The sequence below is a fragment of the Ctenocephalides felis genome, unplaced genomic scaffold, assembly GCF_003426905.1.
Source record: "Ctenocephalides felis isolate EL2017-DRISC unplaced genomic scaffold, ASM342690v1 CF-g0.4_SCAFFOLD_03572, whole genome shotgun sequence".
In the NCBI taxonomy this organism is placed as follows: domain Eukaryota; kingdom Metazoa; phylum Arthropoda; class Insecta; order Siphonaptera; family Pulicidae; genus Ctenocephalides; species Ctenocephalides felis.
Window position 1 is genome coordinate 22,195,798 of NW_020539726.1, and position 27,608 is coordinate 22,223,405.

General features: G+C 29.2%; 1 protein-coding gene across 1 annotated transcript in view; it reads right to left on the minus strand.

Moving 5' to 3' along the window:
• Positions 1-26,186, minus strand: part of LOC113388214 (protein commissureless 2 homolog) — a 61,585-nt gene extending 35,399 nt beyond the window's left edge. Inside the window, exon 1 of the mRNA XM_026625614.1 lies at positions 25,520-26,186. Within this exon, the coding sequence (XP_026481399.1) occupies positions 25,520-25,793 (274 nt within the window). The 5' untranslated portion in view covers positions 25,794-26,186. The remainder of the gene's footprint in view (positions 1-25,519) is intronic.
• Between the last annotated feature and the right edge of the window lie 1,422 nt (positions 26,187-27,608).

A 27,608-nucleotide genomic window follows, 5' to 3' on the forward strand; every position in this document is an offset into this window, starting at 1 on the left:
TCAATTATGTAAGATATTTTATGTGAAGCTTTTTCTTTTTATAATATGAAATCCATGAAGTTATTAATGATATTTTATATATCACATTAAGTAGTAAAATAAACTTATTTAAAACTTATATACTCTACAAGTCTACGCTCTATAATATTGAAAGACCTCTGATTTTTTCGACGACTAGATTACTTTGTTGCCTATTTATATATTTTATGAGGATAATAATAAAAAGCAATTATGTAAGATATTTTGGGTTAAGATTTTTTTTTTGTATTATAAAATCCATAACGAATCCTTGACGAAAATTCAGTTTTTAGTGATATAAATTAAAGATGCCAAAATTTTTGATCAACTGATTAACCTAAATCCTCTCGTACACCTGGGGTCTATAGGACCCCAACACCACCGTTATCAAATTTGTAACCCTTACATAGTCTTTTATTTTGTTTTAAGAACACATTATTATACTATTTTTTTAAAAAAAAAATACTATATCTACTTGTTATTTTCGCGGTCAAAAAACTTATTTATCGTTACAATTCACGGAGTTTTAATTTTTTTTGTCAAAAAGGACCATTTTTCACAAGGTTATTTGTTTCCGAGCTTTCCTCAAGCCTTTAAATTTATACTGTAAAAATATATAGGTACAATCATGTAAGATATTTTGGGTAAAGATTTTTTTTGAATTATAACGATGATTTGATGAAAACTCAGTTACTACTGATATAAATTAAAGATGCCAACATTTTTGATCAACTGAATAACCTAAATCTTCCCGTACACCTTGGGTCCCAACTGGACCCCAACGCCACCTTTAGAATCGAATTTGTGACCCTTAGATATCCTTTTTAAGAACACATTATTGTCCTATTTTTCCCAAAAAATGCTATATCTACTTATTATTTTCGTGCATAAGAAACTTCGTTATCGTTACAATTCATGGGGGTTTTAATTTTTTTTTCAAATAGGACAATTTTTCACAAGGTCATTCGTTTTCGAGCATTTTTCAGGTCTTTGGATAAACTTATACTTTTAAAAATATATAGGTACAATCATGTAAGATATTTTGGGTAAAGATTTTTTTTATTATAATATCCTTAACGATTCTTTGATGAAAATTCAGTTTCTACTAATATAAATTAAAGAAACCAAAATATTTGATCAACTGATTAACCTAAATTTTCTCGTACACTTGGGGTTTACTGGACCCCAACGCCAGCTTTAGAGTTGAATTTGAAACCTTTATTATTATACAAATATCTTTTTTTAAAAAGACAATTATTGCTCTATTTTGTTTCGAAAAATACTACATTTATTATTTTATCGGCTTATTATTTTTGTGGATGAAAAACTTAGCTATATTCGAAAATGTCAATTTTTCACAAGGTCGCTTGTTACCAAGCATTTTTCAGTCCTTTAAATTTGTTTATACCTTTAAAAAAATATAGGTACTGTCGAATTCTAGATAGTTCCATTTTTTTTAAAATCGAGTGTAATGGGGTCTGCTGGACCCCATGTGTATGTCTCAGTGTGATTTGTTCGAGGGGGGTTAATAGAAATTAGTTTTTTTTGTTTGTAAATAACAAGTTTAAAATTAAAAAAATAAAATCTTTTTATAGAAAGATGTGAAAGATGAATATGTTTTGTAAAAGTTAAATGGTTGATATCACCTGATGTAGATGCCCTCAGCGATGGGCATCATCGACGACTGAGGAAATAAGTTGCAATATAAAAGTGAGCTTTATTTGAAGAATAGGAATTGCATAGAACTTCTACTAAAGATGTTCTTATTCAAATACAGTATTCTACCAAGACTGCATTTGATTTCCTTTAAAAGTAAAAGCCTACCTAATTTAAAATAATGATACATTCTCTATTATCGATCAGGGCCCTGTACAGATAATTTGTATACAATAGATGATGATATGCACATCTACTTTATAATTTAACACATAATTCTGAATGTTACTTATATTAGTTAAGGTGTGGCATAATTTCAAGTGTACACAAAAGTAGCATTAGAGAATGTGATCGGCCTTGTGTCAAGTCAAGGATTGTGGGCAAATTGCCACATGCCACATGCTCTTGAAAACAAACATAACAAATTCCCATCTACACCTGTTTGTAACTTAATAGAAAAACATGTTTTTAATTGTGGCATTGTGTAATTATAAAATTATTTTTCCGACCATTTCAGCATTAACTCTATTTGCGAAGAGGGCATTTAATTACATCAACGTTTGTCTAGTGGGAAAAATTAATAAGTAAATGGTTGAGTGCATATAAATTGCATTGTGTCTGATAGCCCTTTTATTGAAGTACTCAGTAAATTGATATTGATTATAAGAGTGGCTTGGAATCTATTGATTTACTAGATAAAGCCTTTGCTATACCGATATTTTGACTATATTTTTTTTGAACTAAAACTTCTTTAGGCGCGACTAGGGTGTAAATCCGTACAAATGCAACGGAAGTCCGTTACGCTCTAACTGTTCATTACTCGCTCTCGATGAGATCATTTCTATACGGGTCGATTGTGATTAGTTGTCGTGTATATGAATAGAGATCTGTCGTTGTATGCGTATCGTAATGAAAAATGTCTGAATCAGAAGAATATTTTACCCTGTTCCTTGAAAATAATAACACAAATTAATAATTTGTGCCGTAAGTTTATTGATTAGAAATTAATTCTTATGCGAGTCTATAATATAAATCTCTGTGCACTTGTTTACTTAAACTTTATTATTCCTGTCTAGTTTTATGCATAATTTTATGAACGGTTAATGTATACAAATCCGTCATAGTCGAGCAAAATTTAATCTGCATAAACAATTAAATGGACATTTCACTTCTCATTACTTAACGAGAGCGGAAGCATTTTCATTTTAAAAGCACTTTCTAGCTATTTCATAGTCATTCAAGAAAATTCATTGATTTTGCTAATGTAACTTTGTAAAAGGTGAATGATTTATTTATTAATCCAGCTAACGTTTGGTTTACTAGCGTTGTTGATAATAAAATTTGTAATAGGTGAAAGATAATTAATTTGCGATTTACATCATGCTCAAACTCAATTCGAATTCACCATTATTTTAATGCCAATATTAACTTCCTATAGGGTAAGTTATAGTAACGGGCCAAGAATCGAAAATGGAAATTTTTTGCATATCTTTATGTTTCAGAGGTTTCTGAACATTTTGGTATCCCTTAGAAAAAATGGATGTGTGTGCGTATGTATATGTGTGGAGACAATTTTTGAATGATGAAAAAACATTCGATTCCTATTGATGAGGAGACATGCTGATTAATTTGATTTAAAAATATTTCTGTTGAAATCCTGTTTAAAAGTACTTAAATTATGGGTTGCCAAAAATATTTAAAATTAAAGAGCCAAGAAACGAATGCCATGATATTTTCGTTAGTGGCACGACTGTTTTGTCTTTGTTTCTTGAAAAAAATGTTGCAATAACACTTTGTTCAAATCTTAGATTATTTTATCTATATAATAACTTATTGAAATCAAATATAGTAATTAGTAATTAATTTTAAATAGAAGTATCTTATTGTGAAGTGCTTCATGTCTAATGCATTTTGATTTACCTTGCATGAGATAAGATTAACACATTTATGAACAAATATTATTCTATTATGATAAGAAAATAGTCTGAAAATTAGTTACTTGTTTGTATCATCAGAATTTACTTAAATTGTTCGAAATGCGGTCAAAAGGCTAAGTAAAGAATGATATATTTTAAGTAAATTTATGTCTTAGCTGTCAAAATAAGATATTTGGAAAAATTTCTTATTTTTAGTTTGAATGAAGATTTATTATCGCTTAAGCTCACGATTTGAATAATTCACATTAGTCTATAAATTAAATAAAAAGCTAGATAGATTTAACTAGAAGATTTACTACAATTTGATTTATGTGTCGGATAATTTATCACTTAGCAATTTGATATGTCTTTACAACTTTCTCAACTAAATCTTTTTAACCTTAAAATATCTCGTTAAATGATTTAATATCAGATTGCCATGGGAAGTTGTATTCTAAATACGCTTATTGTTAGATATATGCAGAAATTTATTTGCATGTATTATGTATTCTAACTATTAATATTAATAAACTAATTTACTAAATAGACTTTTAAATTGCAACTAATTTCCATCAAAATTTATGATGGTTAGAAGTTGGGAAGAATAATAAGTGAATGAACTATAATTTACAACAGAATTTCAATAGCAATCTTATTCAAAAAATAATTCGGACATGAAGAATTTTTCAATTTTAAACATCAACTGTACAATGAAGATTAAAGATTGCAATTAAAAGATTCCTTTACGCCATTCTAGGATCGAAGTAAAAGAATCTATTTTTTTAATTAGAAATTAACAAGTATAATGTAATGATATAAATATGTAAACATATATGATATCACTCACAATACATTAAAACAATTTTATTCATCTCAATGTTCGGCAGATAAATGCAAAAAGCGCGGTAAATGTTATCAAATGTGTCTGCTTCAGTGAACTTATTAAAAATGTGCTGTTATATAAAGATAATAATTGTTGCGGAACTTTAATGTTCTGTACTTTGCATACAAACCGTTGATGTAGAAAAATTACAATAATTGTACCAAACAACTTTACTTTTGTAATAGAATATTGAAGACGATTTTTGTTAACACATAAAAATATAATGTTTTTTGAATTATTCAAATTGGACGTTCCGTTTTCTCAAAAACTGAGTTACCATTTTTGGCACATTTTGCCCTGTATATCCGAAAGGCTAGACCTGTCTTTGCACAAAACTAATCAGCACGTCTCCTTATCAGTAGAAATCGATTTTTTTGAGTTATTCGAATCGGTTGATCCGTGTTTGCGAAATCGTCGACAAAAATTGTATCCGCACATACATACATACACAAACACACACATATATAGCACATGCATAGATCCATTTTTTCTAAGGTGTGCCAAAATGTTCAGAAACCTCTAAAACATAAAGATATATAAATTTTTATTTTGCAATTACCTTAAATTACCCTACACAATGTTGAAAATTCTCATTATTTTCGATATTCATTTTTTTTTCAATTTTGAATTTTTTTTTCTCCAAAAGCAATTGTTTCGCTAACATAAGCAAAAAGTTATTTGAACCATTCAAATCGAATGCTTAGTTCTCTCTAAAACCATCCTTTACCAAAAACTTTTAAGCAGAACTCCTCATCAATCGAATCGTTTTTTGGCGAATGTTTTTTAAACCATTTAAATCGGTTGATCCGTGCGCCCAAACCGTGGATGAAAAATTGTATCGACACATACACACACATCATTTTGTTCTAAGATATGCCAAAATGTTCAGAAACCTTCAAAACGTGAAGATAGGCAAAAAATGTCCATTTCGACTTTTGGACGATTACAATAACTTACCTTACAGGAAGTAAGGTAAAAATTGAATGCATAATCTCCTATATACTTACTATTACATTTTACATCATAATTACCATATTTCGAGTTATTATTAATCGCCTGTGTCATTAACTCTTGCTGGGATGTAATGAATGAAGATTGCAAAGTCGTACGTACATGTTGCATCAAAGAACATTCGCGGTGGTTCCGGTTTAATGCGGATTTAAAAACGTGAGGAATTGCATGATAAATCACAATTTTCGCGTTCATCTATATAACGGGGAAACACGCAATGATTCATACACGTTTTAGAACGATTACCGCGTCTAGCGGAGCTCTTTGACTGATTGACTCATAATTTAGATGACGCAAAATTGCGACGGTCGATGAACGTTGAAAATTAAATAATACAAGCAAATTATTATCGTTTAATGCGCGAAAGCTGACACTGATATTTATAATCGCTCACATATTTAACCGCGTTCGTGTTCGGGTTCGAGGAATTGTATGCAATATAAAATTACATGCAAGATGATGGATTAACTCATATAAGCGTATAAAGATTTTATGGTTTACGTTAGAGATTTACGATGCTTTTCATTGATTTCAAAGGCACGAAAGGAAGTGCTAACACCGTTTAAAAATTACTATAGTAAAAGACTTATGGAGCCAATTTTAGAACAATCGCAATAATTTGTACATCAAATAGATTTTGAAAGTAGAGCGCCCCTGAGGCTAAAATTCAAACATTACAATGTGTTAGTATTGTTATGTGCTGACATCCCTATGTGCCGCCTATATTCGAGTTTCACTCTCTATTTCTATGGTTTCTATGGGCACTCTATATTTCCAGCCGGACACAGAGCCTTTGGAATTAGCACTAGGATACTTCTTTTTTAGATGCCAAACTCACATAATCATAAATAATATTCAATGAAGAATTTATAATTTTTCTGTTCAGTGATAAATGTATTAAAAGTTGTGTTGTATATATTGTAGAGGGTATGCACCATTCGTAACAATTATAAATAAATATTATTAATGTAACGGTCGGAATACAAACTACGCAGTCGCAGTAAAACTCATGATACAGCTCAGCTTTTCAAACCACGAAATACGCAGTAACAACTTAGTAAAGCATTGAGTTGCACTATGCAATGACATTGAACAAGTCGTAAAATAATGTTATCAAGGATTACAAAGTCACATTGAAGCGAGTCAGCCGTCATTTAGTTTTCATAAAGTTCAGATTTAGGCAGTCGTACTTTAGTAATCAAAGGAGACGTATAGACGTATTTAAGTTCAATTGTTAAGTTATATGTAAAGGGTACAAGAAGTCATGAAATAAACAAATACATCAAACGTCTTCGTCAGTCTTACTGATCAGCCTCTACGGGTAACAGCTTTGTTAGCAGCAGAAAAAACCTACATATTGTTGAAGTCATTGGGGATGGCACAACAATATATATTTTACCCCAATCGCTAGAGGCAACATTAACAGTATTCTGACCTTATATATATTTATGATATTAATAAGAACCACTTCTCATAGGCCTATAATATTTTAAACTTTTTGGTGTGACTATCAACGCTATCACCTGACGAGGTTTCATCAAAATCACAGAAATTTAAACTCGAGGTTCTTCTTGTGAGATGCAATTGGTAATATCTGCTATCTAACAAAAATAATCAAATAAAATCGTTTAAATGTGAAGCAAATAAACAAATATGCCATATTCATAGAATTATTTTATAATACAAATTATGTGCTACACACAAAAATTGCGATTATATTATCCTATAATATCTAAAAAATCTTATAAAACAAATTTTTATATTTTACTAAATTACAAAGTAGAATTCCAGATTATTTTTCTTAACTTTATCACGATATACAATTAAAATATATTCATTCTTACAATCATAAATCTTGATAATTGTGGTTTATATGCAATTCATCATGTTTTAAATTCTGCAGCAAACCGCAACCAAGAATGCATTTTGATGCAACACGCTCCTCGACTCTTCAGTTTTAATTAATTGTAAAATTTATAAAAACGTGTCAGACTTAATGAGTCACATTAAACGGTAAAAATTAAGCATGAATATGAATTTCAGAGAATAATTGAATAATGTAAAATATAAGATTCTTCACAAGGTTAATAAAGTTTTTAAAATAAGTATCAATTTTTTTGCAAATGCTGAAATTACCCAAAAATTATTTAAATTTAATAATAAGATTATTAACCGTAAATTGCTTATATTTAAATTATTTCCTTTTTTATCAGTAGTGTTTCTGTGTATAGCACATAAAATTCTCAATCACATTTTACCATGTGATTTGAGCACGTGATGTACATCATGTTTCCAAACTGCTTTTCATCGGAACAACTATAGTCTAGGAAAATTTATGATGCACTTTACTATTAATTCTATAAATTATATTAATTTAACTATTTTAATTCTTAATGAATCATTTGTGTCTCTTTGCATGCTGCTGATTTATCATTATATATTCAAAGTCATAAAGTAATTCGCCATTAGAAAGATTAAATGGAAACTATAATTTATCTTGCATCCACGTTTTTATTTCTGGGTCCACCGGAACCGCGAATGAGTAAAATCTCTTTGAAGCTTTCGACCGAATGGTGTTTTGAAAACTTCTGCATGCTAAAAGCAGAACTTGTACATCCTCAGTAATAATTAATTAATTTAATTTGCTTAATTGAATGAATTGTAAGCTTAATTGTATATATTTTAATCCTGCATGTACCTCGCATGATACCTTTTCTATCTATTAAATTTGGAATTTATTTGACGAATTTAATCAAAAATTTATTTTGATACGTTGTTTGAAAATTAAATTGGTTGAAAATATTTTATGAATGTACATTACAACAAAAGATATAAGAATAAATTTGATAACGATTTAAAAATAAATAGAGGATCTCGACTATCATTCGCTCGAATAATTTCACCATTCCCACGCTAAGTACACAAATGATTATCATAAAACATATCATCTTTTCTATCGGTTCTTTTTTAGTGATTCGTGTTTGATAGTAATAACTAGTTCAAGAAGATTTTTTTCCATTTATTCGATTCATTCATAATACTACTTACGGCTGTTTCATATGAGAACTGGAACGAGATATCGTTCTTTTGTAAAATCTTATTTGTTGTATAATCAGGAAGTTAATGGAATTATACGAGGCCTACTAATAAGGGAAACGGAGGAAATTTTATTTTCGATGTACTGTTAGTTTTGTTATTAAAAATTAGTACCAAAATGTTTTGTATTTGAGGAAAATTTTATTTAGAATGATTTGGAGGAATTATACTTAGTTTTTATTGTAAACAGTATTTGAAGATAATTACACGCATTTTTAGTAAATCTTAAAGGTGAAATTCTTACTAAACTAGCAAGTTTTTGTTATGAAAATATTAAGTATTTTACCATTTTACAATCCTGATTAAATGCTCGGACTTTTGATAGAACTTGCTTGCCAACATGCTTTAGTACATTTTTTAGGGGCGAGCTTTTCAAAGTCGATCAAATTTGGCATTTTTAAAATCATAGTTTAACAAAAAGTCTAAGTTATTGAAAACTTTTATTAACGGTAACGGTTTCAAATTTTAAATGAAAGAAAATAATAAAAATTAACCACAATAACCGAAAAATGATCATAAATTGATCAAAGCTCTTTACCCACGTGATTCACGTGACGTGAAGGCCCTTTGGGGTCGCGACCTATAGTTAAAGAAGCCCTGCTGTAGAGCTAGAGTATACTTTTTTCTCGTTATTAAATTAATTAAGTTAAAATGTGAATGTATTAAAAATATAAGTATGGCATATATTTTGCTCGTTGCATGAAAGACCCAAAAATTTTAAAATTATTCCCAATACATGCTGTTACAACAAATTATTCTAATTATTGTGGCACTTGTATAGAAAACATTTGAAGGTCCATTGATTGTCTTCATTAGCGTTAAATTATTCCTCTTCTAATCACAATTCTCGATTGACATAACAGTTACAAGACGTAATATTACATTCAATCTTAAGAGCGAAGCCAATTTTCTCTCTGATTTAAGAATAATAAAAAACGGTAATGTAACGGCGGAACGTCAAACGGACAGTTGGCGTTCAATCAAAAGCGTTACGAATGATTTCATTCGGAATGCTAGATGACGATTCTGTACCGTTGCAAGTGAACTTGAAAATCGGAAAAAACTAAGTAATATTTCCTGTAATAATATTTGCTTGGCGAGAGTAAATATTGATTATCCATTATGCGAGGGAATTGATTTCTTTGATGAGAAAGAAGCTATTTTTTACATTAAAATGTACGGTAATGACAGTCTAAATAGGGTCTAAAAGAGGTAAGGACGAAGTATGTTTGTTCTAACAAGTTTCCATTTTTCGATCTACTTATATAAAATTCAATTTCATATTTATAGTAACGTATTCTATGCAAAGTGTACAAGAATCATGAAATAAACATAAACATCAAAAGTCTTGATTTGTTTTACTGATTCGCCTTCACAGTTTGGTACTTGCTTGTTGCTTAGCAGCAGGAAGAACCTACATATTGTTGGCACCGTCGCTGGATGGGTCACAACATATTTTATTTGGTATATCTGACAAACCAATAATGCCATAATTAACTGCTATATTTATTATTTCATTCGATTCGATCGAATCAATTTTTTATGAAATGACGCAACTGCGTGGACGCGTCATCCATAATTTCACTTTTCGGCGTTGACATTTGAATTTATAAATATATTTTATAAATATCTGTGTTTATATTATATATTCTGTTATTAAGTAATTACGTTCAACGCTCTGAGTATTTCATGGGATTGGCAATCAAAGTTGATCGATGGAATAAATTAAATTGAACTAATTAAATAATTACACATAAAGGCCAACGACTGTTGAAATTATGTAGTTTTGAGATTGGGATTTACATATTTTTGAATAAAATTTAAATTTTATAGTAAAAGTTCATTAAGGAAAATTTAGATTATTGGAAATAATTCAAATATTTTTTGTTTGTTTATTTTGAAATCATTTATAATATTTACAAAATTATAAGCATATAGGCTTTTTTTGAAAATTTAGGGAGCAAAATTAACCTATTCATTTTTATTAATACTTTTTTATAAAATATAAATAAACTTTTAACTTGATAATTTGAAGAAATAGTATATTTTTGCAATCGGGATTTTTGTATCATGATGATAAATTTTAAACAAATCAAATTTAAAGAATTATAATTGAATCTATTGAGATAACTAAAATACTTTAAAATATGAGGTTTTATTTACACCAAAAAAGTGCAAAAGCGTTTTTTAAATTTATTTTTTATTTATTCTTATAATAAAAGAGCATTATTCGATATACTGTCATGTTATACAGGGTGTCCAGGAACTCAACGTCAAGCTGAAACGCTTTAATAGTATTCATCCTAACTATTATTTTAGGTTTTTATTTTTTTACTCGAATTTTTCTATTATAAAACTATCAAGTATTTTACCATTTTCCAGTCCTGATTAAATGCACCAAATTTTGATGGAACTTGCCAATACACTTTTGTACACTTTTTTAAAGGAGTCTTGCAAAGTCGATAATTTTTTCAAATTTTAAATTTATAGTTCAACAGAAAGTCTTATTTCTTGAAAACTAGAAGCAATTTTGTCATTATCTTTGAGTGTGGTCCTAGATATGATATTTACAGTTACATACCCAAAACTTAAATTATACTTGGATTTTTTTTTCTATTTTTTTCTATGACAGTTACCATCAATACTATCACCTAGTTTCGGCTTGACGTTGAGTTCTAAAACACCCTGTATATTTGTATGAAAATATAAAAGCTCGTGCGTGATTATATATTTCAAGCGAAGAAATGTGGATGCTCTGATGATATTTTATTAATTAAATTTTTTTATATAAACATTGCGTTTAAAAATACATGAACATGTATAAAAGTTTGAGTATTGTTTGTATTGTTGTCATTATTATAAAAATATGAATGAAAACTGGTACAAGATTCTATTCATTGACGATACGTCAATAAACAAGTTTTTACGTTCTTGGTTATTATTGTAGTAAAACAATAATATTAATGTAATAAAATAAATACAAATATCTATAAGATAAATCTTTCAATTTGGATTTCTTCACACATTCGCGGTTTTCCTTTCTTCTAGCAAGGCATAAACTCTGCCAAACGTTCATCTTTATTACAATCCAGATATTGTAAGAAGATTTATCTCTCGTAATAAAATCTATATGTAACGTCGTAAATCTGAATGAGTGAAAGTATGAGAAAAATTAAATAAATAAAACACTTTTACTGTGTATTATGTATTATTATATGTGTCTATGCGTTCTTTGAAACTCTATGCGATGTGTGAGAAAAGCAAACAATTATAATCGAGGCAACAATAGTAGAATCTGTACTTCAATGTGATTTGAAAATGTTTAGTTCAATTCGAAAGTGTTATAACTAATACAAATATTATTCATAGAAAGTCTTTTCGGGAGATAAAACTGTAATTTCCATGACTCATTTGAAATTCACGGGTAGAGGTATTATAATTGTGGTGGATTCATAATATTTTTTAGACTAGTTCTTCTGAGTCTCATAATTATTAACTTCCCTTAGGGTAAGTAGAAAAATTAAAATTTTTATATATCTTTACGTTTCAAAGGTTTTTGAACATTTTGGCATACCTTAGAAAAATGGATGCAGGTGTGTGTGTATGTGTGTGTGTGCGGATACAAAGTTTCGTCACGATTTCGGGAACACTGATTTGAATAATTCAAAAAACATTCGATTCGTATTGATAAGGAGACGTGCTAATTAGTTTTTGTCGAAGGCAGGTCTAGCCGCTCCGAAGAAACGGGCCAAAAACGGTAACGCAGATTTTAAAAGAACGGAGCGTCCGATTTTGATAATTCAAAAAACATTTTACTTCTATTGAGAAGATGAAGAACTGATTAAATTTGGGAAGACAGGTCCAGCGGTTATAGAATTTCAATAACAATAAGTTAATAAAATGTCATTTGGCGGTCAAAATTGTTTATTGGACATATGTACATCAAATTATCAGATATTTATTTAGAGATTTAAATAATGTATACATATTTTGTGTAAATTTGTTTGGGTTTCGTACCAAGATTTTTAATTACGGTATGGGAAGTTCCAGCAATTTTCCTTAAGGCACGATGCCATACATCACTAGTTCAATTTCGTATTATTTTAAATATTTCTCCCATTATTGTCACTTAATGTATAAATTTATCACATATGCAACACTAATCAAGCTAATTTAAGTTTCATGATGCAATATTCCCCATGATTTATTTAAATGACTCTTATTTACATCAAAATATTTTTCAAGGTGCAAATATTCAATTTCAATATAAATCCATATTTTATTGGCACATACCGATCACATTAAGTTTAATAGACCTAATAGAAAGGAGATCTCTGAGCACATTTTCTGAACTGATGATGTAATTGTAGTAATTAATGTGTTAATTCCATGTCATGACCCAATTGAGTATCGAAATTGATTATATTTAATGAATATTAGTTTGCTTACAGTTTGAGATTGAAATCAAGGTAATTTTCATAAAATGCAAGCCTTCTATATGCGTCACTTTGGGCGTTGCAACGATAATAAATTAATTTAGCTAGTTATTAAAACCTCTCGTATAGCAGGAAAATAATTATCAGAATTTTCAATGAAATTAAATGAAAATTCATCATAAAGCACATATAATTTTGTAACGCATGATGCTGTGAAAACACATCATTCTACAAAGTATCATGCATTTATAATTAATCCTTTTGATATACAATTCATTATTATATTTTTAATTAATTTTCATGACTAACATAAGTATTTTTTTCAGGAATTTACCAAATAATGGAGAAGGCTCACGGAGTGGTTTAGGCAGAAAAAATCTACCAAATAATATTCAACACATAGAATCCGATGCGAAACTATTTACTCAGTTATCAAATTTGGAGAAAAAAATAGATTGGTTAATAGAAAGAAAACGCATTGATTTCAGGCAAGCTTTAAAAGCTCCCTATAAGCAAAAGAGAATTTTAAGGGTGCATATATGGAACAAATTTTACCCCGATGGAAATAATAATTCTGCAGGGTGCTACGGGCCTATCCCATATTGGGAATTAAAAATCGAGGGACACCTGTTGGATGATGTCAAAAATGGACTTAAAGTGGTACAAAAAAAATTATGATACATACTATATTTGCATGGAATTATTTATGTTTTTTGAATATTTTCAGCCTGATCGCAAGTTTTCGACTTATATCAAGTCCTTGGTTATTGAGTTGGATGAAGAACTCTATGGTCCTGATTTTCATTTGGTTGAGTGGCACAAGGAAACTTTTCTTCAAGAATCGGACGGTTTTCAGGTATGTTTGTATATTTGACTAGAAATTGATTGTTTTCAGCTATCAAACAGTGTAATAGTTAAAAAACCAATTATTCATACTGACTTACCGCTTTTTTGAATGTATTCCGCTCTTTTTTAAAGCAACTCTGTAAACGACTACACTATAAGTGACTAAGCGATTTAGGCTTATAAATAATATTGAATATAATTGGCAAAAAAAAAATAAAATGAATAATTTGTAACGTTTTACGCTTCTCTGAGTGACAAATTAAATTAAGACGAATGATATAAGTAACTTGGATCGCAGGAATTTAAGAAGACCTCAACGTTAAAAGTGTACTTATTGTTAGTGATTAAGTATTCCAATTTCAAAAGTGTTTTTTAAGATTATGATTTTTGTGAAGCAAACAAAAAATTGCCTTGACGTGTCGATACAAGGCACAAAACTGTTATTAACTTATAAAAATATATAATGAATATTAAAATAAGTGTATGTATTTAATGGATGGTTTTAAGGTGACTCGTCCAGGTGATAGTGAAGTTCAGTGCAAAATTAAAATATTGTTAGACCTTCAGTCGCCAAGATACAAATTGCTGTCTTTATTATATATTTTGCTTGGCGTTCGTATAAGAACTTTACCAGAAATACTGAATGCTTTATGGAATTACGTTAAAATTCATAAGTTGCAAGATCCTTTGGAACCTGAGTAAGTCAAAATTATTTTTGTTTTTGATAATTAAAGAAAATAACTTAAAAATATATAAGTAGATAATATTATGTGATACGCTTGGGTGCCGATCATCCTAGAAAAATATCCGTTTTCTAGGTACATCATATGCGACAAATATTTAAGACACGTGTTTTCCTGTAAAAAATTAAGATTTTCTGACATTCCATCAAAGATCAAGCGATGGTTACATGCTCGAGATCCAATTATTATAAATCATACAATAAAAATGGACGATTCAGAACAAAAAGCTTCATACGATCTCGATATAGAGTTGGACTTGGATGTTAATACTTCCATGACCAAATTTTTAGCCAGGTAATAATATATTGTGAAATATATGATTACCTATAAGACAAAAATTATTCTTTTAGAACTGATAATTCAAAGAAAATTCGTCTCTACGATGAAACAATAAATAAAACAGTGGATACTATTAATGGTATCAATATAAGAAGAGATTTTTTCTTAAACTTTTCGCAAAATCCGCAAAGTTATTTAAGGAAATGTATCGCAAGTCAAACAAACGACTTAAAAGTGAGTGATGTTGTATATAAGATTGATGTATAGTAAAAACTTTTGATTGAATCTTCAAAACTTTTTTGATAATGTAACTTTAACTTTAGCTTTGTATACGTAAATTGGAACAAACATTGATTTATTATCAAATGCAAATCAGAATTTCAGCAGCCCTGAAGTTGTTCTATTTTTTCTTAATAACTGAATTCGTATGTGCATCTAGTTTAATTAAAAGTGATGGTGTAATTTATTTGTGATATTCGTAACAAATATATAATGCCAGTGTTTCTAATAGACTATAACAGATACTGTTGGAAATCCTGAAGAGGAACGTAGATCAGAATTTTATCATCAACCATCAATTTTTGAAGCCGTTGGAAGATACATTGCTAGGCATGTTCAAGAACGAGCAAATTTGGCACAAATTTCTGAATTGGGAAATTCGAAATTTGCGGTCTAATTATATTCAATAAGTGTGTATTTCTTACTGTTTTTGATAAATAAATAACATGAAAAAAGAATTTTTATTATTTTTGTGTGATTTTAAATATACTAGCTGTATAGGGTGTCCCAGAATTCAACGTCAAGTCGAAACAGGGTGATAGTTATGGTAGAAACTGTCAAGAAAAAAAAATAGAAATATATATATTCCATGCAGTTTGAAAATGAGCTTTGAATACATCCTAGAGCTTTGGTCAAACTGTGATCATGTATCGGTTAGAGTGGTTAAAATTTATTTTACTTGTTCATTCAAACCATGGAATCGTAATCGGAAATAACATTTCTAAGCCAACTGTTAAAAATAATGAAACAATTGCCATAATTGTGTTTTCTAGAATTATGCTAAGCTTTACATAAAAGATCTTATTTCTCTAACAGAACAGAATTTTTTGTACAGTTTTGATACATCCTGTATATCGTTAATGAAGTGCCTTGATTGTACAATTGTTTATATCGGTTATATCATAACAAAATCTACGTTTTGTCCTTATTTTCTTTTTTATGTCCCTCGGTCTTGAATATTTTGAATCAATTCCTCTACTGTAATACTAAATTGGCATTGATCAAATCCAAGTACGAAAATAGTTCGCTTTTAAATTCATTGCATAATTATTCTCATATGTATGTAACTATTATGTACCCATACGATGTTTTCAGCTTTGACGCAAGCCAGTTATCGAAATAGATTTGGTCATAGTGTCGCTTATTAATATTTGATGATAGAGAGCTTTTTGTCAACATCAGGACAGGAATTTAATTAAATTTATTAAATTCAACTCGTTGACTAGTTGAGTACAGCCATGTGTTGACATACGGGTGTTTAAATATACATCGTTTGAATTAGGGCAGGTTGGATAAGGTATAATTGAAAATGGGTACTATGATTAATAGCTGTGGAATGCCATACTTAAGTGTCATTTGAATTTATTTATATTACTTTATTGATTTTTTGTTAGATGTAATTTTATTTCATTTACAGATACTAATGATCGGTTAATCTCATTTTCATTATTTTTGGTCCATGTCGACCAAACCTAAAAAAATTATATACAAAGCTTTTAAAAGTTCTACCAGCCTAAAAATCTAGTGTTAAGTGGTAGCTACATCTGTTTCGGTTCTTTAAATAGAACTAATTGCATTAAGCGTGCGTGTTGCTCATCAACTTAATTACTTTAGGTTATAATTCAAAACACTACACGTATACATACCATTTTATTAGTTAATTACTTTTATAACTGATATATGCTGGAAATCATGCCCAAATGCATGAACATTTTTACACGGATCATCGCGTTTTTCTTTAATTATGCGTATAACTTTAATTATTTGCTTATGTAAATTTGGTTAATTTGGATATTATTTCTGGAAAATAGTAGGTAATCATTTGCATATTTTGAAAGTTTTTAATAGAAACAAACTCCTAATTGGCTATATTATATATAGGGGAAAGTCCCGTAACGCCGGACGGCTCCAAGCACCGGACACTCTATTTAACACTAGTAGAATATTATTAGATCTTTTAACCAATTTTAGTTGGTGCCACCAAATGAACGAAAATGTCTGTCCCTTAGCGCCGGACAGTAAACATATTGATATTTCTTGTGAGAATTTACGTAATTTATTCCAATTATTTAATTTTGTTCTGTATGAGTGCCGGTCACTACATACCCCCATTTTTCGTATTTCCTAGTCAAAGAATGAAAAGCTTATGGTGAATGCTCCAGCTGAGAGCATCGGTGTGGCCCAGCCAAAAGGGTGGATAAATAATGTTTTTTTTTGCAATATTTAAGAATATTCGTCAAAGACACATGTGCAGACATTCCAAAGTGTGGAGATGGCTACATATGTGATCAATGAAGGTTATTTTGAAATGTCCGGTACTAGGTGCCACTGTTTAAAGTCATATTTTTTGATACTACTTTTGATTTTTTGATGATAAAGTTTGATTGATAGAATTCATTATTTTTAGCAAAGATTGCGGTTTTGTTAATTTAGTTTGATTTCTAACTTAGTTATCTAAGATAAATCATAATTTAATAAACATTTTGTAAAATATTTTTTGATTTATTTATAAATAACCTTATGTGTCCGCCACTAGGGGAATTCCCCCTAAAATATATAAATATATTCGAAAGAAATTGAGTTAAAGATTTTTCTTAAATGCCTTTTCGAATTTCTTTTATTCGTACAATGTCTTTTCGAATTTATTTATTAAATAGTTTTAGAGTAAGGATTTGCAACGCAGTTATTTATCTTTTACCTCTGATGCCTCACCTGTACTATCTAACACGATTGCGTTAATATTAAGTTTATTATTCTGTTTATATGAAATCTTTATTTTTCCATGACACATAAAAGATTATTAAATCCGTCTAAATGGCACAAACGCATCCAATGATGAATATATTACATACGGTGATGTCATTGTGTTGACTCTATTTGACTTCTATTATAATAATTCTAATATACAGACGAACAGGTCAGTTGAAATTGATGGCGTTCCGAAAGCAATACGAAACGTGATCGATATACATATCATTTATAATAAGTATATTGGGGACCGACGAAATCCTGGAAAAAATTTTCTATATGGATATATATATTTCTGTTTGCTCATCAGATAGAAATAAATTCGATAGATTGTGATTAGTGGTCGAAAAACACGCAATATGTAAATTTATTAAATTCTACATGACTTTGGTCGATTAGGAAAATTATTGGATTGAAATGTATAAAAGAAATTGAACTAATTAACTTTCCGTAGGGTAAGTTATAGTAATAGGTCAAAAATCGAAAATGAAAATTTTGTCATATCAAAAAGTTTAAGAGGTTTCTGAACATTTTGGCATACCTTAGATTTTTTTTGATAACTACAAAATATATTCTTAAATGTAAAGTTCTTTAGAATATTTGAGGCTACAACTTTATTAAATAAGAAGTTTTAGTGGAATTTTACTTTAAGACAAGTTATATGAACATCTCGAAATTTGGAAATATCATTAATCAGTAAGAAATAATATTCAGTTATTTAAATAACATTTTCAGTTATTATTTTCAAAAAATACTTACTTTCTCAGTTTCATTAAATTTAATCTGTTTTTAACTTAATACGTATCTAATATATGCTTATGTTAAGAAAGAACTAAAAACATACTGTGTGTGTGCTGTTCGATGTGAGCACCCAGTTACCTGGTTAATAATAATCTCGTTAATTATCATGTAAACAAAATATTATTTACGAAATGAATATTTTATACATTTTGTTTAAATTTAAATTTCAAATGCAAATATTAATAGAATCCTTTTATCGCTAGACAGCAACATTTTTTAATCGTGTTCATGCTACTTACATTAGATAGTATTAACTTTAATATTTAACAACGAATAAAAATAAATTTTCAACAGACCTTTTTTTTAAATTAATCATACGCTACAATTAATTATATTATGATCACTTCACTTCACGTTCACTTAGTTTAATGTGAGAAATCAAAATTTCTTCGTCTATATATCTTTTATATTTATTTATAAACAATATTTCAAAGCATAAAATTCAAATGATTACTCATATTATTCAATTATACCTATGAGGCAATCTTATTAGCCATCATGTATATATTACAACACAGACTTTCTATTATAAAAGCCACAGATTTATAATTCTGTGCCTCATGAGGCGTATATGTACGATCATTTTATTTCAAAATCAAGGTTAACAAGAGGTGTGCACAGAATTGAAATAGCTAAATCAATTACTAAACATTGATTTATTTTATGCAGTAGCTAATTATGTTTAATTATAACATATTCAATTAATGTAGTTTATGGTGTATCGTACATTAAGGCGGATTGATCGTAAATCTGCGGGGAGACATGAAACATTAACATGAAATGCGGTATAGAATTACTTGTTATAATGCTGCATATATGTATGTCGTACGATTATTGAAAAAAATTGCATATAAAAGAAGTTCGCAAAATGTTTTTCTGAACCTTTTTCTTTAATTAGTTTGTTCTTTAACATTAAATTTTAAGCGAATGTAGGCGACAATGCGTTGCAGCCTTGAAAAACCATGCTGCGGAAGAATAATTTTACAGCAAAAAATGCTTTCAAGTGTAAGTCTAATGCTGAGAATCCTGTTCGATATTGTTTCAAGTATCACAAGAAATGACACTTCAAATTAGACTGGAAAAATATTATAAATATTACTGGAGAATATCACAATTTCGGGTAGGAAAATATTTCTATGCTTGATTTGATTTTGGACCTTGTATTTTGAAAATTTTATATTTTTTGTAAAATTTGTGAAATCAGATAAATATTGGATAGATTGCATCAAGAGTTGAATATAAATATAATTTTCTTTATTATATAAATCAGAATTGAAATAAAATATATTCGTACTTTGATATTGAAAAGTACATATTTTAGTAGTAGATTTGATTTTGGAGCATAAATTTTATAAATTTAATATTTTTGAAATTTGTGTATCAAGATAAATATAAGATGCTCAGATCAAATCAAGAGAGTTAAGGAATCTGTATAATATAGTATAGAGTAGTCTATATTATGAAACTCGGAATAGAAATAAAATGTAATCGTACTGTACATATTTCACTCATATGTACTAATATTTTAGAACATAAATTTTATAAATTTATTATTTTTGAAATTTAGGTATCAAGATAAATATAAGATGCTCAGATTAAATCAAGAGAGCTAAAGAGTCTCTATAATATAGTATAGAGTACTCTATAGTATATAACTCAGAACAGAAATAAAATATGTTCGTATTTTGGGATGAAAACATATTTCACTGCTAGATTTGATATTCAACCTTATTTTCTGTAAATTATATATCTTTTATAGTTATGTTTTGCATATGTTCGTTCATTAGATAAATATTAAATTCTTATATTACATCAAGGCTGTTAAATATAAATATAAAGTTTTTTTTGATCGATTTGTAGTCATTATAATCTTGCCATATACTCGTATATAAATATCTATATTTTTATTGGATTGATATTGATATTATTGAGTTCCTAGAAGAAGATTTTTAACACCACTAAAAATATTACATACATTAATAGTAGAAAATAATTCCATAGTGGCAATGAGAATAAAAGACGACGAAGGGCAAGGAAAACATTTATTTTGGTGACACACGCACCATGGACCTGCCTTCGGGCAGACTACCATTTATTATTATTATTATAGTTTAAACTATTTATAATTCATAATGAATTTCCATTTATTATTATATCGATCCATATAGAGATTCCGTAACTGCATAACACCAATATCCGTTATTCCGTTGTCAAACAAGCAATTATCTGATGATAATATCCAGGCCATCGCATGTTATCGGAAGTACCATTTCCAGCAATCCGGTCTGGTGAATATGAATGTACCTTCCTTCGACCACAATTCATGATCGACTCATATCCATATAAGTACCTTATACTGTTGTTATGAATAATAACGCAATACTCAGAAATAATGTGCAATACGGTATTATGACGATCTATCTATCGTCTTATTTAGATGGAATCGAGTGGGTGTTTCTGCAAAGCTCTGGCTTAGGATGATGTCACACGGGGAAAAAGACTTTCTTTATCTACAGAAATGTACCAAGTGATAGCTAATGATGCCATTTAATAATTCCCTTACTGATGATATTTATATATTGTCTATCGTTTATGTCATTTAGGTCTTCATTAGTCTCCTCACAAAATTTTGATTATTAAATGACTTAGAGACTCTGGTGATGAAATAAGTTGTATTTTATCATTATTCGTAAAATTTCCTTGGTTATTTGAATGGGGCTCATTATCAATTCCATGTAAGTGGTTATCAGACGAGCTTTTTATAATATAAGTTTTATATCATTCATTCTTACTTAATCCGGCGGAAACTGATGTGGTATTTCATGAATTGATTTGAAGTAGGACTTTTGGTGAAAACTGGTAATTTTAGTCAAATTCTAAGAAAAAGTAATTGTATTTTTTTAGCATTTTTATCTAAAAATACAAAGTTTTGATAAAAAGCATTCTTAAAGTTATTACTTACAAATTTGCTTATAATTATTTAACCAGTTAAGTGTGACGTTCACATCGATCATTGCGAAAAGTTTTCGTCGTCCGAAAAGTGCTCGGACTGGTACTGGTAAGACATCGAATGAAAAATAAGGTTTTATTTTTTAGTTGAAGGTTGAATTAAGACGAAGATTAGGTAGCATTGAAAATCTTAAGAATATTTTGTATTGAATTAACACAAAATAAAATAGATTTTCAAGCAGAATTGCAGGTAAATAATAAAAGCTGGCTGTATCACGGAATTGAAAGCAACTTTAATACAAAGTTTCAATCATTCTGTCTTGGTAGTGCAAATATTGGCATTATGTACTAAACAAATAAACCCTCTTGGTGAAAATTTCGATAAAAGTAGTATTTCATAATGGAGTAGATCATCCTAGCCATGATACCTTTATGGAAATGGTGAATTGGCAAGAATGGTTTGGCGATGGAACAATACAATTTAGTTTTGCTTTTACTTTTCCTAATTTTCTTTCGATTTGGAATTGAAAGAACATAAACTATACATATGTTTTCTATCAATCGATGTGTGGTCTTGAAGAGATGGTATTAGATTCAATCAGAGTTCAAAGCGTGACGAGTTAATTTAACAACCGCAAACACGTAAACGTGTTAGATTCTCATGAGGAAGAGATGCAATTTGAAAATTATGGCTAACAACAAACATGAAGTGCAATTTCAAGAGAAATGAATTAATTAGATATGATAAATATTATAATTTACACTCCAGCAAAAAGCAACGATTATTAATATCAAAATATATGGGCTGTGTCCCATGGCATAACGGTTAAGCGCACCGCCTTGTGTGAACAGGGTTGTGATTTGGAACGTCTGTTCTATATATCTTGATATCGAGTAGTAGTGATATCAATTGTCATTTGAAAATATGGATCGAAAATATGTTTTCAATTAAAAATGAGTTCATTTCGGGCACTGCGATGACAAATGGCAATGGGAAATCTATCACACTCATCTTTTCTGAATCGAGTTGGAGCTTAACTTTTAGCTCACGCTACCTTTTATTATTATTAACTTCCCTTAGGGTAAGATATACTAATCGCAAACAAAATGAAAATGAACTTTTTTATATATCTTTACGTTTCAGAAGTTTCTGAACATTTTGGCATATGTATGTGCGTGTATGTGTGTGTGTGCGGATACAAATTTTCTTCGACGATTTCGCGAACACGGATCAACCGATTTGGATAATTCAAAAAACATTCGATTTCTACTGATAAGGAGAAGTGCTGATTAGTTTTTAGCAAAAGCAGGTCTAGCCGTTTCGGAGATATAGGGCAAAAAATGGTATTTTAGTTCTTGAGATAACGGAGCGTCCGATTTAAATAATTGAAATAACACACTTTACGTGTATTGACAAAATGAACAACTGGCGAATTTTTTTGTGAAGGCAGGTCCAGCGTCTCCGGAGATTCAATAAAAAAAGTAAAAAATAATGCCATTTGGCGGTCAAAAATGATAATTAGACAGATGTGCATCGTATTATCACATATTTTATGAGGATTATAATAATAAGTACAAATTTTTATGTACAATTGTAAGGATTCCGTACCAATGTTTACACGTTAGATGACTATGCGGCGCTTATACGCTTTGATATTTCGGCTCCGAATCAGCTATGCTGCGCTTAGATTGCTTAAAAAAATTTACAAAATTTTCAAAAAAAAATCGAAGTACAAAAAAATCATTTTTTTTTTTCAAAAATTTCAAAATTCCTCAAAAATCTGATTTTTTCAAAGTTTTGCATTGTTTTTCTAAAAATTTAGTTTTCGGTACCTGAAGTTTTACCAATATGCCTTAAGGCACGATGTCATGTACCACTAGTTATGGGATAATATTAAATCTGAAATTCAACCATAATTATTACATTTATGGTTCCAACTACGTGGAATTTTCGTGGCAACAAAATTTATTCACGTAGAGAGCAAATAATAAACGTAATTATATACAGATTACCGACATAGCATGCATTATTAACATATCTATTTCGGTTCTACATAATTTCGAACTATTAGTACAGAATAACTTATTGAACATTTCATATGGACAAAAGTTTTATGAAACTTTCCTATCACCATTACAGTCCCATTTTTTTAACAATCAAATGACGTAAATACACAATAGTTTTTCTCAATGGTATCGTGTACTATAGATTTAAATTATCATACGAGAAGATAAGAGAATTTTACGTATTTGTTGTTTAATCAAATAATTTTGCAATTGTAATTCGTGCTCATGTGATCATATTATTTCACAATATTATAATTATTCTTGTGTGTTTCTCGAAGATCAAGTTATGCAACGGGTATTTTCCTCAATGAGTAGATGGAAGATAGATTTTTTAAGAAACGGTAAAATTATGAATGATCGGCTTAGGTACATAAGCTTTAGTATTAGAATAATGTACGGTAATATCTAACAAAGTCATCATTTAAATAAAATTACAATATGGGCGCATACAGCATAGTTTAAGGTAGAAGAGAATATTAACCGTTAACTGGGCAATTGGTAGAATAAATTTAAGAAAAAGTTATATATTTTCCAGTAGGATTAGTATTAAAATCATCTGGCTAAAGTGCAGTTTAAATTTAGAAGTTGATAATAAAAGTTATGTTTATATAATTTCGAATTTTATTAAAAAATGTTCACTTACTGAAAGCAGAATGGCATCGAACCTTAAGGCAAATTGTTGGAACCCTCCCGTACCAAAAACTTAATTTTTTTTTTTGCAAAATTTGAAAAAATAAAATTTTGAGAATTTTGCAATTTTTTAAAAAAATATATTTTTGTGAACAATTTGAATTTTGTTTTATATTTTGATATTTTAGGCTTTGTGGCATTTTTAGAGAAGAAATATGGAAGCGCGTAAGGGTCGGGATCTCAATAAAATATTTGATAATTTGATGAGCATTTGATGAGTGTAATGATAATTTTTGACCACAAAATGGCATTTCTTTTTACTTTTTTACTTGATCTCCGAAACCGCCTTCTTAAAAATGTAATCAGTTCTTTATTTTGTCAATACAAATAAAATGTTTTTCGAATCATACAAATCGGACGCTCCGTTTTATCAAAAAATCAATTACGATTTTTGTCATTTTTTGCCCCGTATCTTCGAAACGGTTAAACCTACCCTTGCCAAAAACTAATCAGCACGTCTCCTTATAAATACGAATCGAATGTTTTTTGAATTATTCAAATCGGTTGATCCGTGTTCCTGAAATCGTCGACGAAAGTTTGTATCCGCACACACACACACACACATACATCCATTTTTGATAAGGTATGCCAAAATGTTCAGAAACCTTTGAAACGTAAAAACATATAAAAAAATTTATTTTCAATTTTTTTGCGATTGAATGATTTAATTACTATGTTTGTTACAAAATAGAGAGTGTCATGGGATGGTGAAAATTTAGGATTGTATATGTTTTTTAATCGCGCATTATGAGAAAATGTTCAAAAATTGAAAACATAATTTTAGGTGTGGCCAATCCTTACAACTTGATTTGAATAAAAATATTCAAAACTTTTTCGATAAAATACCTAATAATTTCCCAAAATTTTCTTGAATTTCTGAATTGTTCTTGAATTCATAGAACATAAACAGACACACATATATAGATTAAACGAATAGAAATTGTTGTTGTTGTTTAAAGTATTCCCTCGTTTAGGTTATCGTTTGGTTTTTCCAAGTGACCCACCTTGTTTATGTATTTTCACATCATTTTAAATATCAGTAAAAATGGTAAACTTTTTTCTAAAGTAAAAATAATTTTTTAAAGCTTTCTCTAAACTCACCACTTCTTTTCCACTGCTGAAACTTGTGATAGAGTAAACAACTGCACATGCAACAGACACAAGAAAGCACCATTAGGGTCAAAACAACCCCGACCCAAACATCGGCTAATAGCTGTTCATACTGTTCAGCTTCCTGTGTGGAAGTTCCAGTAGAAGCAGTTCCATCCATGGTTCCTTGTGTTTCTGTCACTAAAACCGTGTAATTTTCCAAAGCTTCCAATTGTAATCCGGAAGGAATCTCGAAAGTAATTCTGGGCTCCATAGAACCAAACATTTCAGAAAGAAATTGATTGAGGATAATTTGATTAGGAGAACTCAACTTATTTGATCTTGCTGATCAGTTTTTTGGATGAAAATATTTCTACAGTTTTTGATCACTTGGTAATTTTTGGTTTGATTTGAGTTAATTCTGGTTAAACCCACTAATTGCACATTTTTTATCTAAGTTTTTCCAATAGGTGTAAATAAAATTAATCAGATGGCCCCAACACTTGGTCCCAAAGTTTGGTTTATATTGGTATACTTAAAACTATTTTATTGTTTTTCAATTACCACAGCAAATATCAATAAAATATTTGGACTATGATACTGATGTCACAAAAATTTATTGGAAATTAAAGCACAGCTTAAAACTTCTTGAAGCACACTGTTAAAAAGCTCTAATCTGCCACAACAATTAAGATGTTTTTGTGTAATGAAAATTGTAATAATTTATAAATTTATAATTAATATTTAACACTCCAAATATCAATCTTATTAATCACTTGTTCATTTTATTCAAACACAATAATTCACACAATTCAAAAATTTGAATATTTTATTTTTTTTACCACGAGTTCATAGTAATGATCTAAACAAACACTGCACACTAGTATTTTACAACAATAAATCTATTTAATAAAAATACCATTCTGATGAAAATAATTTTTCGTATCGTATTTTTTTAAGTAGAATATATCAGGTGTCGTAGAGGTGCTCGCGCACAAACGGTTGACGTTCGACTGAAGTTTGAAAAACATATGTATGGTTCTTTCTGTTCGTAGAGTAATCTGTTGCGCCAGTAGACGGAGAGTTGGTGTCTATTTAGTAAATATTATTTGCTGAGGAACATAGAAATTAGTTATAAAGATACAGAAAAACTGGTGGTGCATGGCATCGTGTTTTAAGACAAATTGGTAGAACTTACCGTACCAAAAATTAAATTTTTTAAAAAAGTTTCCTTTGGAAAAATTTGATCTATGAGAGTTTCGGAATTTTTGAAAAAGGTTGAGTTTTTGAAAAATTTGATATTTTTTTATATTCTGAAACTTTTTTTGAAATTTTGAACTTTTATTTAAAGCAATCGTTCTGTGTGGCTGTGTTAGAGAAGAAATATCGAAGCGCGTAAGCACCGCGTCGCAGTGTAACGGATAAACATTTGTACGGAACCCACATAAATGTAAAAAAATGTGCTCATTATTAAAATCTCTATAAAGCATCTAATAATTTGATTTACATGTATCGAATGATCATTTTTGTCTGCCAAATCATCAGTTTTTCATTTCAATACAAATAAAATGTTTTTTAAATCATATAAATCGAATGCTCCGTTCTCTCAAAAAATCAATTACCATTTTTGGCACTTTTTTGCAGCGTATCTTTGAGACGGCTGAACCTGCCTTCACCAAAAACTAATCAACACGTCTCCTTATCAATACGAATCGAATGTTTTTTTAATTATTCAAATCGGTTGACTCTTCTTCCTGAATTTGTCGACGAAAATTTAAATCCGCACACACACACATACATACATACACACATACATCCATTTTTTCTAACGTATGCCAAAATGTTCAGAAACCTTTGAAACGTAAATATAAATAAAAAAAATCATTTTCGATTTTTGGTGTTATGAATGTGTTCATAACACAATTTATTTAACATAAATTTTCATTTTCGATTTTTTTGCGATTACTATAACTTACCCTAAGAGAAGTTAATTAATGTGTTCATAACAATAAGAAAAATCGAGAAATTTTAACTTTTTTATGATATTTATGTTTTTGCCAGAAAATGACAAATTTTATTGTTTGATGTAGCAAATCATTTT